Raw genomic sequence first — 18,784 nt, 5'->3', positions numbered from 1 at the left:
CCATTTTTAATTTGGCGACCGATTTGGGACGATTAACACACTCCGTACTTTAACGAACTCCTCCTAGGGATTTAGTCGGATCGGCTTCAAATTTCTGCTGTGCCTTCTAAAGGCATTGATGATGTAAAGTTGTGCTATCTGCGCGTTTTCGACGATGGGCGTGTCCGTGGCGTCAATGATTCGCCATGGAACAGGAAGTTGTAGTAACTTGGCTTTAAATGCCCAGATCTGCACGAAATTTTACACATTTGACAAGAGTCCCGCCCTGAACAAATCTACATGCCGACATTCACCCACAGTCATAGCGCCACCTGCTGGCAACAGGAAGTGACCTTTAAAGAAGCAGCCCCCGCCGCTTGTTTGACCGACATGTACGAAATTTCTGTGGTACATCTACCATGACCAGACGCACAAAAAAGCCTCAAGAACCCATACCCTAAACTCGACAGGAAGTCCGCCATTTTGAATTTGGCGACCGATTTGGGACGATTTACACACTCCGTACTTTAACGAACTCCTCCTAGGGATTTAGTCGGATCAACTTAAAATTTCTGCTGTGCCTTTTAAAGGCATTGACGATGTAAAGTTGTGCTATCTGCGCGTTTTCGTCGATGGGCGTGTCCGTGGCGTCGATGATTCGCAATGAAACAGGAAGTTGTAGTAACTTGGCTGTAAATGCCCAGATCTGAACGAAATTTTACACATTTGACAAGAGTCCCGCCCTGAACAAATCTACATGCCGACATTCACCCACATTCATAGCGCCACCTGCTGGCAACAGGAAGTGACCTTTAATGAAGCGTAGCAAATTCACAGCCGCACCGGCTGAGTTCCAGAATATGCAACGCGGCCGCCTCACACCCCGACGCGCTACAGGTGCGAGGGCCCGCCCATCGCTGCTTGCAGCTTTAATTTAAAATGCTTTTCATATAAATTAAGTTACGTAAACGTAAGGCAAAAAAAAAAAAAAAAAAAAAAAACATATGAAGAGTTCAGATGCAAAAGCCTCTAAGCGCCATTTGAAATTTTCATTTTCATGTCATTTAAGTGAAACTACTGAACTTAAATATACAAGCTTGATAAAAATGGTCATTTTAGAAGAAAATTTCAAATGGCATTTAGAGGCTTTTGCATCTGTACTCTTCATATTTACCTATTTCGGCCATAGACGGTCATATTGATCTATTATTATTATTAGCCTATTGACCGCTTCGCAAAACATTTTCGTCATAGTTTTTGTCATTCAAACCTAGTTTTTATTTTAGTTATCGTCTCGTTTTCGTCTTTGAAAAAATGTGGTTGACGAAAATAATTACGAAAATTATTCATCAACGAAATAAACAATAATTCTGGCACTTCTAGTGTTAAGGAAGAAATACTCCGTTTAAGTGTATTAAAAACACCACATACACACATAAACAACATTAAAAGCATAGAAGGAATAGTACATGAGTTCAATGAAAGCAATTATTATTTTTTTTTCTCCATAAAAGTATAGCTATAAATATAAATGACTATTTATATGGAAAGTAATTGCTTTTGCATCAACTTACATGTAGGTCAGCCTCACACACACATTGCATTGGGTCACAGTCACATTGCATGAGTGTTGAAGGCCAGAGCAGTCAACCAGCAATGTGAAGCACTCAAGCAAATATAATAAATACTAATGCTGAGTGTCCTCTAACAGATTAGCATCTACAGTCTCGCTTTGGGGAAGATCCTCTCGAGTGCGTGACCCAGTTACTGAGCTCAATGGTTACGGTTACATATTGAAAAGTGCTTCTATCAGTAATGGATCGTGATGAGAGCAAGTGGTCTTACTTAACAGTCTGCATGGTGCTTATTATAGACGTGTGTGTGTGTGTGTGTGGGAGGACATGGGGGTTGGGACAGACATGGCAGGGAGGGTGTAGAGTTACTGTAGGAAACATTAATAGATGCTTTGCAGATTTCCGGCGTGATCTGATTCTGAACCACACGGTGATCCTGTTGGAATGACTGATAACTCGATAAACTCTGATTAATAGATGAGGAATAGAGCGATGCTTGTTGTTGTGAGCATCATTAGGTGTTTGATTGACAGCACTAATTCCCAAACTTTGATTTAGGAGTGGGTGATATGGCAATGATCATGAAAACGCTCCACTATATGAGTGTCAGTGTTTCTGAACTCCTGAAACGCCTCCATTGTAGTCTCGAGTTTCTCCCGGGAACGAACACGTCACAATATTACTCATTATAATAATTCATGCGCAGAATAAAGGGGCGGGGCCTGGTTGAGTTAGTAGTGTGGTAGCCCTCAAATCCTGTAATTGTGGACAAATGTGGGCACAGAGGACTCAGGTGTGATCCTAATTTTTATTTATGATAAATGTTATATCGCTGTCTTCGATAAAGTTTTGTCTATCCATTTATGGTGTTTTTTTTTATTTTGGGGGTATTTTTGAATTTATTTAATTCAAAAAGTACCATATTTTTCATGTAAATTATGCTTATTTTTACTACATTAAAATGTCGTTCAAATAAGTTCTATTTATTATAAATGTTATATCACTGTCTTCGATAAAGTTTTGTCTATACATTTATGGTGTTTTTTTTATTTTGGGGGTATATTTGAATTTATTTAATTCAAAAAGTACCATATTTTTTATGTAAATTATGCTTATTTTCATTTTTTATTTTTACTACATTAAAACATCGTTCAAATAAGTTCTATTTATTATAAATGTTATATCACTGTCTTCGATAAAGTTTTGTCTATCCATTTATGGTGTTTTTTTTTCTTTAATTTGGGGGTATTTTTGAATTTTTTTTTACTTCAAAAAGTACCATATTTTCTATGTAAATTATGCTTATTTTTATGTTTTATTTTTACTACATTAAAATATTGTTCAAATAAGTTCTATTTATTATAAATGTTATATTACTGTCTTCGATAAAGTTTTGTCTATCCATTTATGGTGGGTTTTTTTTTTTTTTGGGGGGGGGGGGTATTTTTGAATTTGTTTACTTCAAAAAGTACCATATTTTCTATGTAAATTATGCTTATTTTTATGTTTTATTTTTACTACATTAAAATATCGTTCCAATAAGTTCTTAGAGCTAAAACCTAAAGAAGAAGTGACTTTGCTGTCTTATTTTCGATTGCTCTAAATTACAGTTTCTCCCATTCATTTCTATGGGTGCCCATTTTTGACCCAAATACAAGATTAAGGAGTTTTTTTTTCACCCGCTTAACATTGTAGAATTGAGTCAAAAAAAAAAAAACTGTGTGTTCAGGAGGCAAACTTAGGAAAAGGGAAGTATCAAGGGAAGTATTTTTTAGAAATAAATCGAAACTATTTTGCCCACATTTGTCCAGAATACGGCTTTTAGGGTTAAACTGGTGGTTATGGAAAGGGGCGGGACTTTCCCAAACACGCTCAAAGCCCTCGACCAATCAAAACACACTGATCCAGCCGACCAATCAGAGCACAGTGTGCTTTCAGAAGGAGGAGACAGGAAGTAAACAGAGCGTTACTGACAGACTGGGAAGAGAGGAGCCGCAACAATGGAGAATATGAGGAGAATAATCAACATTCAAGCAGGAAAACCTGTTCTAGTAGAGACAAAAACAAGACTTTGTAAAATGGCGTAATAACGGCGGTTTGGTCTGAGTCTCGTAAGATGGAGAAATGCAGGTGGAGAGAAAAGAGGTCTCATGTTTTTATGGATGAACAGGAGTTAAAACTATCACCATTGATATCTTCATGACTCCACAAGGGCAGCAGCTCTTACCTGAGTCAGCACACACACACACACACACACTCTAGTCTATACCGTGCATAAATTCCCTACACAAAACCCTGCTATTTTCTCTGCAGTCTCTTTACTTTCATCCAATTATCTTTTCCAGCCGGGATGAAGTGTGTGTAGCTTCTCCTGCTTAAAGCGGTCTCAGATCTGCAGATCCGGATCAGTCCAGATCAGCAGACGACTAAATGACACCCTTACCCGGTGGGCGTAATCCACTAATACCTCTCTCTCTCTCACACACACACACACACATTCAGTGCTCTGAATGCTCGCGGGATTAATCACGTTTGCCCCACGAGAGCCGCGAATGTAAAGGAGGTCAAGAGGTCGTATAAAACTAGGTTTATATTCATAGATGGCATGAAGCAGCATTTACATAGTGAATCTGAATATTTTCTCCATCGGATCATGGATGTTAGATACTGTCGCTCGTACTGTGATATTATGTTCATATCATTAATCCTAAGTATTAGTTTACTAAGTTTGGCTGCTTTGACACTGTTGGATTCTGATTCTTTAATGATGAATCACATTAGTTTCATAATTGAACATTTTGATTCTGGGATTCAGGCATCTTCAGAGAGATGAACACGTCTGCATTCAAAAGGCAAAAACGCTGATTTATGATTATTGTTCTGTGTCATAAAGCGGGTCGATTCTGGTGCTCTCTATCTCTTATTCTGTCTGCTTCTGTTATATTTAGGCCTGCGAGAATGTGAATATAAACATTTAGGGTACAGTCACAGTGTTTTTTTATTTTAGGATTTTTTTATATTATTATAGTATATTATTCATATTTTAAATGAGCTTTTCTCTTAAAGTAATTAAAGTTTTAGTAATTTTGTCATGAGCTGTCATTTGACATTTTTATTTGATTTTTATATCATTTTTAATCTTATTTATCTTATAAAATCTTATTTTAAGTTTAGTTTAAGTGTTTAAAAAAATCATGGGATTTTTTCATGGAGTTTAAATATATATATATATGAAGAGTTCAGATGCAAAAGCCTCTAAGTGCCATTTGAAATTTTCTTCTAGAATGATCATTTTTATCAAACTTGTATATTTAAGTTCAGTTATTTCACTTAAATTGCAATGAAGATTACCTATTAATTGTTATTTAAGTGAAATTACTGAACTTAAATATACAAGTTTGATAAAAATCATCATTAAAGAAAAAAATTTCAAATGGCATTTAGAGGCTTTTGCATCTAAACTCTTCATATATATATATATAAAATATATTTAGTAAACATTTTTTAGCTCGGATTTATTTATTAATATTTTAAATTAGCCTTTATATTTAATTTGAATTTAAATGAAAGATTTAGTAATTTTGTCGTGAGCTTTTGACATTTTTATTTGATTTTTATATAATTTTTAATCTTATTCATTCATGTTTTGAGTTAGGTTTTATATTTTTAGATTTCATTTTTAATTTTAGTTTAAGTTTTTTTTTAAATCATGGGCTTTTTTCATGGAGTTTCATATATATATATATATATATATATATATATATATATATTTAGTAAACATTTTTACAACATTTTTTAGCTCGGATTTCTTTATTAATATTTTAAATTAGCTTTTGTATTTTTATATTTAATTTGAATTTAAATTAAAGATTCAGTCATTTTGTCATGATCTTTTGTCATAAAAAATAAAAATTATATATATATATATATATATATATATACATATACTGTATATATATATATACTGTATATATTCCATATACTTAGCTTAAATTTGTTTATTAAAATTTAGAATTTAGCTCTAAATTATTAGTTTTAGTTTAAGCTTGTTAACCGTCGATATGTGTCCATCTTAAGTCCATGCATTTCCATCGGTGTGTTTGCACAGAGTATCTGTCCGGTGTTGTGGATTAATATGCTCAGCATAGCTTGCATTGCATTTAGTTTTAGTGCCTAAACCTCATAGACATCTGAATCTGAATGCAATCATTGACTCATAGAGCAAAGGTTAAAGGTCACATGACCCTCTCCAGCAATGCAATGCCACGCGAACCAGTGCATAATCAGGCAGATTATTCTGAGCATGATGAAACACAGAGGAAGAAATCTGTATTGATCAGACGTCCAGAATGTGTTTGGAAGTGCAGTTTAGAGGTCTGTGAGTGTGTAAGGATAACACACACACACACACACACACACACACAGCAGTGAGTGGCTAGAAGAGAGCGATGCGTGTGTGTTTGTAGCAGCAGGACTGACAGAAGACGTTCAGGTAATTAGACGGATTGAATGTGTGTGTGTGTTGCAGAGGCACAGTGTGTGTTTCTATCATCTCTAGATGTTATTATGCATGTGGGATCTTGTCTTTTGTGACGTCGTTTTGTCCTCTAAACGCCAGGCCTGGTGTCACTTCATGCCTGCGCCACTGCTATAAGCATATATGAGAGAGAGAGAGAGAGTATGAATGAAATCAGCCGTGTCTGTTTCACTCTGAAATGCAACAGTAATTGAAGTAAAATGTTTTTTACCCATTTACAAATGCAAAATGAATTTCCTTTCCTATGCTGATGTAGTTCCTGTTGAAACAGGAAGTTGTCCTTCCCTCCTTTTAATACTCAATAATCTTTAATCTTTAATAATCTGTGGGGCGGGGCATTTTCATTCTTGAGCGTTTGATTGGACAAAAAGATTGGAGTGCAAGATGATGTCATAAACACTTTAAAGTAAGACTGTCAGTTTGGGGACAGTAAGTTTAAAGAAACTATTACTTTTATTCAGAAAGGATGCACTCAATTGATTTAAAATGTTACAAATGATTTCTGTTTCAAATAAATGCTGAAACTTTCTATTCATTAAAGAAGCGTAGAAATATATATATATATATATATATATATATATTAATGAATGAATGAATGTATCATGGTTTCCACAGAATTATGAAGCAGCACAACTGTTAATACTCATATTTCTAGAGATAATCTTTACAAGTTAATCCAAAATTTATACATTTTGAAGCCTATATAAAGATTTTAAAAATAAAGTTTAAAAAACCACAAGCAGGTTATAACTGTGTGTTCTGTGTCATAGATCAAAACGTGAAAATATTTCGAGGCTTTGTTCACCACAGACCTTATTTCAGGCCATTTAGCAAAAACCCATTCAAAAACCCCATAGGCTTTAGAGCGAGGGAACCGTAGTGCTAAAATGCTAACTCACTTCCGCGTTTCGGCCTACAGAGTGATGTCGTAACTTCGGCACTCTATTACGTCAACTTTTAGGAGTTCATTAACATAAAGCTATCCGACATGCCTCACAACGTCAGAAGTCACGGGCCTTTAATGAAGAGAATTATGGCCAACGTTGATGTTGTTGAGTTTAAATATTATGTTTCAGACTGTGTTATCCTCGTCCTCATGTTCTGTTGACTGATCTCTCTATCATTCTCTCTCTATCATTCTCTCTCTATCATTCTCTCTCTCTATCATTCTCTCTCTATCATTCTCTCTCTATCATTCTCTCTCTCTCTCGTTCTCTCTCTATCATTCTCTCTCTATCATTCTCTCTCTATCATTCTCTCTCTATCATTCTCTCTCTCTATCATTCTCTCTCTATCATTCTCTCTCTATCATTCTCTCTCTATCATTCTCTCTCTCTATCATTCTCTCTCTATCATTCTCTCTCTCTATCATTCTCTCTCTCTATCATTCTCTCTCTATCATTCTCTCTCTATCATTCTCTCTCTATCATTCTCTCTCTATCATTCTCTCTCTCTATCATTCTCTCTCTATCATTCTCTCTCTATCATTCTCTCTCTCTATCATTCTCTCTCTATCATTCTCTCTCTCTATCATTCTCTCTCTATCATTCTCTCTCTATCATTCTCTCTCTATCATTCTCTCTCTACCATTTTCTCTCTATCATTCTCTCTCTCTATCATTCTCTCTCTATCATTCTCTCTCTCTATCATTCTCTCTCTCTATCATTCTCTCTCTCTCATTCTCTCTCTATCATTCTCTCTCTATCATTCTCTCTCTCTATCATTCTCTCTCTCTCATTTTCTCTCTATCATTCTCTCTCAATTCAATTCAATTCAATTCAAAGGGGCTTTATTGGCATGAAAGTTTTTCAAACAATGTTGCCAAAGCATATACAACATATACAAATACTCTATACACACATATATATACATATACACACACACACACACACACACACACATGCACACACACATACATAAACACTTAACACAATATTTGGATATATTTGCGTGTGCGTGCGCGCGTGCGCGTCGATCACTCATTCACTGCCCCTCAGGTTGTGGCATGTTTGAATATATTGGGCAGCAAGATAAGTTTTGTCTCCTTCTCCCAGGAGAAAGTTTAACTTAGAAATGTCATCCAGGTCTATGAAATTTGGGATTATATAGTTAAATTTGTTAAAGTAAAGGTCCCTTGTGTCTTTGAACGCTTCACATTTTAGGAGAAAGTGCATCTCCGTCTCAACCTCACCTGTCAAACAGTGATCACACGTTCTGTTTTCTTTTGGTTGCCACAATTTTTTGTGTCTTCCTGTTTCAATTGCCAGTTTGTGATCACTGAGCCTGTACCTGGTTAGGATCTGTCTCTGCTTTCTATCTCTGACAGTAGAGAGATATTCTGCTAATTTTTCTCTCTATCATTCTCTCTCTATCATTCTCTCTCTCTATCATTCTCTCTCTATCATTCTCTCTCTATCATTCTCTCTCTCTATCATTCTCTCTCTATCATTCTCTCTCTCTATCATTCTCTCTCTATCATTCTCTCTCTATCATTCTCTCTCTATCATTCTCTCTCTACCATTTTCTCTCTATCATTCTCTCTCTCTATCATTCTCTCTCTATCATTCTCTCTCTCTCATTCTCTCTACCATTTTCTCTCTATCATTCTCTCTCTCTATCATTCTCTCTCTATCATTCTCTCTCTCTCGTTCTCTCTCTATCATTCTCTCTCTATCATTCTCTCTCTCTATCATTCTCTCTCTATCATTCTCTCTCTATCATTCTCTCTCTATCATTCTCTCTCTACCATTTTCTCTCTATCATTCTCTCTCTCTATCATTCTCTCTCTATCATTCTCTCTCTCTATCATTCTCTCTCTCTCATTCTCTCTCTATCATTCTCTCTCTATCATTCTCTCTCTCTATCATTCTCTCTCTCTCATTTTCTCTCTATCATTCTCTCTCTATCATTCTCTCTCTATCATTCTCTCTCTCTATCATTCTCTCTCTATCATTCTCTCTCTATCATTCTCTCTCTCTATCATTCTCTCTCTATCATTCTCTCTCTCTATCATTCTCTCTCTATCATTCTCTCTCTATCATTCTCTCTCTATCATTCTCTCTCTACCATTTTCTCTCTATCATTCTCTCTCTCTATCATTCTCTCTCTATCATTCTCTCTCTCTCATTCTCTCTACCATTTTCTCTCTATCATTCTCTCTCTCTATCATTCTCTCTCTACCATTTTCTCTCTATCATTCTCTCTCTCTATCATTCTCTCTCTATCATTCTCTCTCTCTCATTCTCTCTACCATTTTCTCTCTATCATTCTCTCTCTCTATCATTCTCTCTCTATCATTCTCTCTCTCTCGTTCTCTCTCTATCATTCTCTCTCTATCATTCTCTCTCTCTATCATTCTCTCTCTCTCATTTTCTCTCTATCATTCTCTCTCTATCATTCTCTCTCTCTATCATTCTCTCTCTATCATTCTCTCTCTATCATTCTCTCTCTCTATCATTCTCTCTCTATCATTCTCTCTCTCTATCATTCTCTCTCTATCATTCTCTCTCTACCATTTTCTCTCTATCATTCTCTCTCTCTCTCATTCTCTCTACCATTTTCTCTCTATCATTCTCTCTCTCTATCATTCTCTCTCTATCATTCTCTCTCTCTATCATTCTCTCTCTATCATTCTCTCTCTACCATTTTCTCTCTATCATTCTCTCTCTCTCTCATTCTCTCTATCATTTTCTCTCTATCATTCTCTCTCTCTATCATTCTCTCTCTACCATTTTCTCTCTATCATTCTCTCTCTCTATCATTCTCTCTCTATCATTCTCTCTCTCTCATTCTCTCTACCATTTTCTCTCTATCATTCTCTCTCTCTATCATTCTCTCTCTCTCTCATTCTCTCTACCATTTTCTCTCTATCATTCTCTCTCTCTATCATTCTCTCTCTATCATTCTCTCTCTCTATCATTCTCTCTCTATCATTCTCTCTCTACCATTTTCTCTCTATCATTCTCTCTCTCTCTCATTCTCTCTATCATTTTCTCTCTATCATTCTCTCTCTCTATCATTCTCTCTCTATCATTCTCTCTCTATCATTCTCTCTCTCTATCATTCTCTCTCTATCATTCTCTCTCTCTATCATTCTCTCTCTATCATTCTCTCTCTATCATTCTCTCTCTATCATTCTCTCTCTACCATTTTCTCTCTATCATTCTCTCTCTCTATCATTCTCTCTCTATCATTCTCTCTCTCTCATTCTCTCTACCATTTTCTCTCTATCATTCTCTCTCTCTATCATTCTCTCTCTACCATTTTCTCTCTATCATTCTCTCTCTCTATCATTCTCTCTCTATCATTCTCTCTCTCTCATTCTCTCTACCATTTTCTCTCTATCATTCTCTCTCTCTATCATTCTCTCTCTATCATTCTCTCTCTCTCGTTCTCTCTCTATCATTCTCTCTCTATCATTCTCTCTCTCTATCATTCTCTCTCTCTCATTTTCTCTCTATCATTCTCTCTCTATCATTCTCTCTCTCTATCATTCTCTCTCTATCATTCTCTCTCTATCATTCTCTCTCTCTATCATTCTCTCTCTATCATTCTCTCTCTCTATCATTCTCTCTCTATCATTCTCTCTCTACCATTTTCTCTCTATCATTCTCTCTCTCTATCATTCTCTCTCTATCATTCTCTCTCTCTCATTCTCTCTACCATTTTCTCTCTATCATTCTCTCTCTCTATCATTCTCTCTCTACCATTTTCTCTCTATCATTCTCTCTCTCTATCATTCTCTCTCTATCATTCTCTCTCTCTCATTCTCTCTACCATTTTCTCTCTATCATTCTCTCTCTCTATCATTCTCTCTCTATCATTCTCTCTCTCTCGTTCTCTCTCTATCATTCTCTCTCTATCATTCTCTCTCTCTATCATTCTCTCTCTCTCATTTTCTCTCTATCATTCTCTCTCTATCATTCTCTCTCTCTATCATTCTCTCTCTATCATTCTCTCTCTATCATTCTCTCTCTCTATCATTCTCTCTCTATCATTCTCTCTCTCTATCATTCTCTCTCTATCATTCTCTCTCTACCATTTTCTCTCTATCATTCTCTCTCTCTCTCATTCTCTCTACCATTTTCTCTCTATCATTCTCTCTCTCTATCATTCTCTCTCTATCATTCTCTCTCTCTATCATTCTCTCTCTATCATTCTCTCTCTACCATTTTCTCTCTATCATTCTCTCTCTCTCTCATTCTCTCTATCATTTTCTCTCTATCATTCTCTCTCTCTATCATTCTCTCTCTACCATTTTCTCTCTATCATTCTCTCTCTCTATCATTCTCTCTCTATCATTCTCTCTCTCTCATTCTCTCTACCATTTTCTCTCTATCATTCTCTCTCTCTATCATTCTCTCTCTACCATTTTCTCTCTATCATTCTCTCTCTCTCGTTCTCTCTCTATCATTCTCTCTCTATCATTCTCTCTCTATCATTCTCTCTCTCTATCATTCTCTCTCTATCATTCTCTCTCTATCATTCTCTCTCTATCATTCTCTCTCTCTATCATTCTCTCTCTATCATTCTCTCTCTATCATTCTCTCTCTATCATTCTCTCTCTCTATCATTCTCTCTCTATCATTCTCTCTCTCTATCATTCTCTCTCTCTATCATTCTCTCTCTATCATTCTCTCTCTATCATTCTCTCTCTATCATTCTCTCTCTCTATCATTCTCTCTCTATCATTCTCTCTCTATCATTCTCTCTCTCTATCATTCTCTCTCTATCATTCTCTCTCTCTATCATTCTCTCTCTATCATTCTCTCTCTATCATTCTCTCTCTATCATTCTCTCTCTACCATTTTCTCTCTATCATTCTCTCTCTCTATCATTCTCTCTCTATCATTCTCTCTCTCTCGTTCTCTCTCTATCATTCTCTCTCTATCATTCTCTCTCTCTATCATTCTCTCTCTCTCATTTTCTCTCTATCATTCTCTCTCTATCATTCTCTCTCTATCATTCTCTCTCTCTATCATTCTCTCTCTATCATTCTCTCTCTATCATTCTCTCTCTCTATCATTCTCTCTCTATCATTCTCTCTCTACCATTTTCTCTCTCTATCATTCTCTCTCTACCATTTTCTCTCTATCATTCTCTCTCTCTATCATTCTCTCTCTATCATTCTCTCTCTCTCATTCTCTCTACCATTTTCTCTCTATCATTCTCTCTCTCTATCATTCTCTCTCTATCATTCTCTCTCTCTCGTTCTCTCTCTATCATTCTCTCTCTATCATTCTCTCTCTCTATCATTCTCTCTCTCTCATTTTCTCTCTATCATTCTCTCTCTATCATTCTCTCTCTATCATTCTCTCTCTCTATCATTCTCTCTCTATCATTCTCTCTCTATCATTCTCTCTCTCTATCATTCTCTCTCTATCATTCTCTCTCTCTATCATTCTCTCTCTATCATTCTCTCTCTACCATTTTCTCTCTATCATTCTCTCTCTCTCTCATTCTCTCTACCATTTTCTCTCTATCATTCTCTCTCTCTATCATTCTCTCTCTATCATTCTCTCTCTCTATCATTCTCTCTCTATCATTCTCTCTCTACCATTTTCTCTCTATCATTCTCTCTCTCTCTCATTCTCTCTATCATTTTCTCTCTATCATTCTCTCTCTCTATCATTCTCTCTCTACCATTTTCTCTCTATCATTCTCTCTCTCTATCATTCTCTCTCTATCATTCTCTCTCTCTCATTCTCTCTCTCTATCATTCTCTCTCTACCATTTTCTCTCTATCATTCTCTCTCTCTCGTTCTCTCTCTACCATTCTCTCTCCACCATTTTCTCTATCAATTCAATTCAATTCAAAATTGCTTTATTGGCATGACTGTACATCATACAATATTGCCAAAGCTTGGAATACATAGAATAATTATAAAGACATCAACATAGTAAAATAATACAGCATTTTAAATTGATTGTACAAATTAACAGTGTAAAATAAATAAAATGGAACAGTTTATGAACATTTAAAAATTCTGTGAAGAATTTAGAAAAACAATGCGTATGAGTGTGTGGTGTACAGGTGTGTGTGTGTGTGTTGGCGCATCACTGATTGGTCGTCGTCTCTCTCTTTTTGTGACATGCATCAATGTATCTGGCTGCTAGTGTGATACAATCTCTTTTTTCACCTAATAGATGTTGTAATTGTGTTTTGTTATTTAATTGCATGAATTTAGGGGTAAAGTATTTCAAATTTTGTGTAAAAAGTCCCTCTAATGTCCTCATAGTTGGGGCAGCTGGTCGGTCTCCACTTCTCCCTGCTCACAGTACGGGCAGACGCGTCTCTCTCTGGGCCGCGTTCTCTCTCTACCATTTTCTCTATCATTCTCTCTCTCTCGTTCTCTCTCTCTTGTTCTCTCTCTACCATTTTCTCTATCAATTCAATTCAATTCAATTCAATTGAGCTTTATTGGCATGACTGTAAAATAGCACAATATTGCCAAAGCAATAGTAATATATAAACATATATGTAGATAAATAAAAGTGAAAAAAAAAATAAATAAAAAAAAATAAACAATAAAAAAACATTTCTATCATTCTCTCTCTCTCGTTCTCTCTCTCTTGTTCTCTCTCTACCATTTTCTCTATCATTCTCTCTCTCTCGTTCTCTCTCTCTTGTTCTCTCTCTACCATTTTCTCTACCATTCTCTCTCTACCATTCTCTCTCTATCATTCTCTCTCTACCATTCTCTCTCTATCATTCTCTCTCTACCATTCTCTCTCTCTCATTCTATCTCTTTCATTCTCTCTCTGTCATTCTCTCTCTATCATTCTCTCTCTCTCGTTCTCTCTCTCTTGTTCTCTCTCTACCATTTTCTCTATCATTCTCTCTCTATCATTCTCTCTCTAACATTCTCTCTCTCTCATTCTATCTCTTTCATTCTCTCTCTACCATTCTCTCTCTATCATTCTCTCTCTCGTTCTCTCTCTCGTTCTCTCTCTTTCGTTCTCTCTCTCTCTCGTTCTCTCTCTCTCGTTCTCTCAATTCAATGCAATTCAAATGAGCTTTATTGGCATGACTGTAAAATAGCACAATATTGCCAAAGCAATAGTAATATATAAACATATATGTAGATAAATAAAGGTGAAAAAATAAATAAATAAATAAACAACAACAATAAAAAAACATTTCCATGTTATGCATAAATATACCATCTCTCTCTCCATCGTTCTCTCTGTCTTCAGTTAGATGGAGGAGAGCGAGAGAAGCAGAAGTCGATCTCCTCGTCGGGTCGGCCGGGTCGAGCAGGTCGTGGGGAAATGGCTGCGGCGTTCAAGAGACTCTCTCAGCAGGTGGAGTAACACACACACACACACACACACACACACACTAATCAGATCTTAGAAGTGTTTCACATTAATTAGGGTTGCAGGTTTTAGATGGGCCATAAATTCCAGCTTGTGAGTTTCAGTGCTTGTTGAGGTGGAATGAGTGTGTGTGTGTACAGTAGTTTGATATTTCGGTGTTTTCGCATCTTCATCTGTCTTTAGTGTGTAATGTTCACTATAAATCTCACTATATGGAGAAAATCCTGGAAGGTTTTCCTCAAAAACCTTAATTTCTTTTCCACTGAGGAAGGAAAGACATGAATATTGGATGACGTGGGGGTGAATAAATTATCAGGACATTTGAACTACTCCTTTAAGCAAGAATGCATGAACTTATCAAAAGTGACAGTAAAGACATGTCTCTCTCTCTCTCTCTCTCTCTCTCTCTCTCTCTCATAGGGAGCGTATTTTAGGAGGCAGGAGGTCTCGCTCCGGGGATTCGGGCCGGCAGAACTTCCCGGTGAAAGTGACGGTGGAAGTGATCCGAGACTCTGTCCTGGACTCTCATGGTTTCAGTCTCTCAGCACAGCTCCCCCTGCTGGTCAGGGACGTCACTGCAGGTGCACACACACACACACACACACACGTGGAGTTCGGCTTACGGGACGCGCCGGAGAAGGTTGTTTTTGAACACAGATTATGATCTAAGCGAAGCCGGGTTTGGATGCTGTCCTTACAGTGCAGGAGATCATGAAACAGCACGACGAGATCTTTTATATTTATAAGAAGCAGTGTTATTTTTAGTATTATAGTATTTATTAATATTTTTAATTTGTTTTTATTTTTATTTTTTCCATTTTCATTTTAGTTAAATTTTAAGTCCTTTTGTGTGTGTGTTTTTTCTCTAATTACACATGTTTTATTACTATTTTGAATTACATTTTAATTTTAGCTAAAGTTTGTCATTTTGTTGTGTTTTTGTAAAAAAAAAAAAAAAATCTAGTTTTTAAATTATTTTTATATTTTCCATTTTCACTTTAATTTTAGGTAACGTTTTAGTCATTTTTTGTGTTTTTTTATTACATATTTTTTTCAATTCGTTTTTATTTTATATGATCCATTAATTTTAATTTTAGCTAAAGTATGTCATTTTGTTGTATTTTTGTCAAGTTTAAATACTTTGAATTAGTTTTTATTTTTAGATTTTATACTAAAATATAATTTTATTTTTATGAAATATATTAAACTATATTTTATATTTACGTATTTGTCAAAAAAACAAACAAAAAAAACATTTATCATGTAGTTTCTGTTCATTTTTATTTCAGCTTCAGATATTTCAGTACATGGGAATAAGTCAAGTTTTTCATATTTTATTTTATTTCAGTTAAAAAGTCTTATTTTATTTAAAGCAACAAAAAAATGGGTTCAGTTTCAGCTAACTATCGTTTCGCTTGTCAAAAGTGAATCTCCTAGATAGGATGTGTGTGTGTCATGTCAGTTCTGCGAGCTCAACACCTGCTCCTCTCGTTTATTTCATTCATTAAGATGCAGGTGCGCAATCTCTTCCTCTCACACACAAACACACTCTGACACCAGCTTCATCTATTCTCAGTCTGAACCCAATCTCATAATAATTCATAATATTACAAAACTAGACAGTAGTCTTCTGGTCAAAGGACCAAAATCTTTGAAATGCATGACAGAAGTCAATCCCAGAATGCATTGCAGTCAATTGCATCATTTCAATGAACTATTTCCATGAGATAAAGTGTAATTGCAGAGGTCCCATCTTTTCTCTCTCTGATTGTTGACTAATAACAGTGAATCAAACCACAGGAACCGGCTCAGACGGCTCAGTCTCTTTCACGGAGAGTCTGTTCTCTCGACGGCCATGTTTGTGGCCGCAGTGATGGGGAGACTTTACCAGTCGCTTTTATTTAGGAGGCGTATAATTGTGTTGCACCGTTCATAAGTAATATAAGTGCATCTACTCTGTGTGTATAAGGTCTTTGTTGCCTAGTTACGGAGACTCATTCCATTTCTGACATCTCTAGCATGTCAAAACAAGATGTTTCCCGCCTTTTTAAAGCATTTCAAATTCAAATCAGCCACTCATAAGCTTCCATTTCTGGAGACAGTTATCGATTCGCTCACTAGATCTGGCAACAAAGCTCCTGTGTTCACACACACACACACACACACACTGATTCTGCAGTGCTGACGTCTCTCTTCTTTGCTGCAGAAACAGCTGATAAAAGCCCAGAGGGAAAACCTCACAGCCCTACAGCACACAATTGTGTGTGTGTGTGTGTGTGTGTGTGTTTGGCATGAAGACAAATGAGTGTAAATGGCAGGATAGAGCAATGCAGAGACTCTCAGTCAGACATGAATAATGAATTAACAATGCAACTTCATCACTATAACTTTGACATATTTAACATATTCAATAATAGTAATCCATAACTGTGTCTTGATCATCAGATCATCATATTAGAGTGATTTCTGAAGGATCATGTGACACTGAAGACTGGAGTAATGATGATAAATTCAGCTTTGATCACAGGAATAAATTACACTTTACTGTATATTCACAGTTGTGATAATATTTCAAAAATGTTACTGTATTTTTGATCAAATAAATTTAGTTTTGGTCAGCATTAAAATACTTTAAAAATCTGTTGATTGATTTCTGCATTACGAGGATTGCTGATCATAAAATCGTACAATTTAAATCCGAGGACGAGGAATCTCATCGCATTCATTTCTACATAAAAAATGTGCAAAAACAGCTCACAATACGACAGAAGCATCTCTCGCACGCTATAACTGCCTGAAAAAAAGATTCTGTGGTGAAATACTACAGAAAATAACAATGTAACTTTTACATGAAAAGGTTAGTTCAGGCAAGAATTAAAAAAGCTAAGTTAATTCTACATTACGACTCATTTATGCTCATTAAGTTATAAAATGAAGTAAAACTACTCAACTTTTGTGAGCATCATGTGTAATGAATAATTAATGAGGTTGATTTTATCATTCATTTTGCTGTTAGGTTTAGTAACTTGCCATTTTGTGACAATTGGAGTTCATTTTTTACTCAAAATGGCACATTCATAATCAAAAACGACGACGCCATTGGCACATATCTGTATTGTTTATGTTTCTAAGTAACGCATACACTTTGTAAACTTTGTAAACACCTTATTCATTCATGTTTTGAGTTAAGTTTTATATTTTCAGATTTAATTTTTAATTTTAGTTTAAATTGTTTTTTAATCATGGGCTTTTTTCATGGAGTTTAAAAAATACATATATATATAATATATATTTAAAATATATTTAGTAAACATTTTTTAGCTCGGATTTCTTTATTAATATTTTAAATTAGCCTTTATATTTAATTTGAATTTAAATGAAAGATTTTGTGATTTTGTCATGAGCTTTTGACATTTTTATTTGATTTTTTTTAAAATAATTTTTAACCTTATTCATTCATGTTTTGAGTTAAGTTTTATATTTTCAGATTTAATTTTTAATTTTAGTTTAAGGTTTTTTTTAATCATGGGCTTTTTTCATGGAGTTTAATATATATATATATAATATATATTTAAAATATATTTAGTAATATTTTTTAGCTCGGATTTCTTTATTAATATTTTAAATTAGCCTTTATATTTAATTTGAATTTAAATGAAAGATTTTGTGATTTTGTCATGAGCTTTTGACATTTTTATTTGATTTTTTTTTTAAATAATTTTTAACCTTATTCATTCATGTTTTGAGTTAAGTTTTATATTTTCAGATTTAATTTTTAATTTTAGTTTAAGTTTTTTTTTTATCATGGGCTTTTTTCATGGAGTTTAATATATATATATATATAATATATTTAAAATATATTTAGTAAACATTTTTTAGCTCGGATTTATTTATTAATATTTTAAATTAGCCTTTATATTTAATTTGAATTTAAATGAAAGATTTTGTGATTTTGTCATGAGCTTTTGACATTTTTATTTGATTTTTTTAAAATAATTTTTATCCGTAACTTGCCATTTTGTGACAATTGGAGTTCATTTTTTACTCAAAATGGCACATTCATAATCAAAAACGACGACACCATTGGCACATATCTGTATTGTTTATGTTTCTAAGTAACGCATACACTTTGTAAACTTGGTTAAATTCAGTGTTAAATTAATTTGAGTCTACTTAGTGTATCAGATTTAATCTTGTGTGTGTGTGTTTATTTGTAGGAGGCCCAGCAGACGGACAGCTTTTTCCTGGAGATCAGATCCTAAAAGTGAACAATAAAGTGGTAGAAGATCTTTCTCCTGAACACACGGAGCGGATGATCAGGTGACAGACGCCTCTGGAGAACTCTGCTGGTGTAAATGTGATGAGGTCATGATGT

General features: G+C 35.0%; 1 protein-coding gene across 5 annotated transcripts in view; it reads left to right on the top strand.

The window, feature by feature from the left end:
- frmpd1b (FERM and PDZ domain containing 1b) overlaps nucleotides 1-18,784 on the top strand; it is a 64,599-nt gene that overhangs the window by 16,871 nt on the left and 28,944 nt on the right. For 4 of the 5 annotated variants that reach the window (XM_089135127.1, XM_089135129.1, XM_089135125.1 and 1 more), the window contains exons 3-5: nucleotides 14,287-14,394; nucleotides 14,830-14,990; nucleotides 18,627-18,729. In XM_089135127.1, the coding sequence (XP_088991253.1) occupies nucleotides 14,291-14,394; nucleotides 14,830-14,990; nucleotides 18,627-18,729 (368 nt within the window). In that variant the 5' untranslated portion in view covers nucleotides 14,287-14,290. The remainder of the gene's footprint in view (nucleotides 1-14,286; nucleotides 14,395-14,829; nucleotides 14,991-18,626; nucleotides 18,730-18,784) is intronic. The other variant, XM_089135130.1, reaches the window with a different exon arrangement.

Source organism: Pimephales promelas, chromosome 9 (assembly GCF_988280905.1).
Source record: "Pimephales promelas chromosome 9, fPimPro1.hap1.1, whole genome shotgun sequence".
Lineage (NCBI taxonomy): Eukaryota > Metazoa > Chordata > Actinopteri > Cypriniformes > Leuciscidae > Pimephales > Pimephales promelas.
The sequence above is the reverse complement of the archived record's forward strand: the minus strand, read 5'-3'. Positions and strand labels throughout refer to the sequence as shown.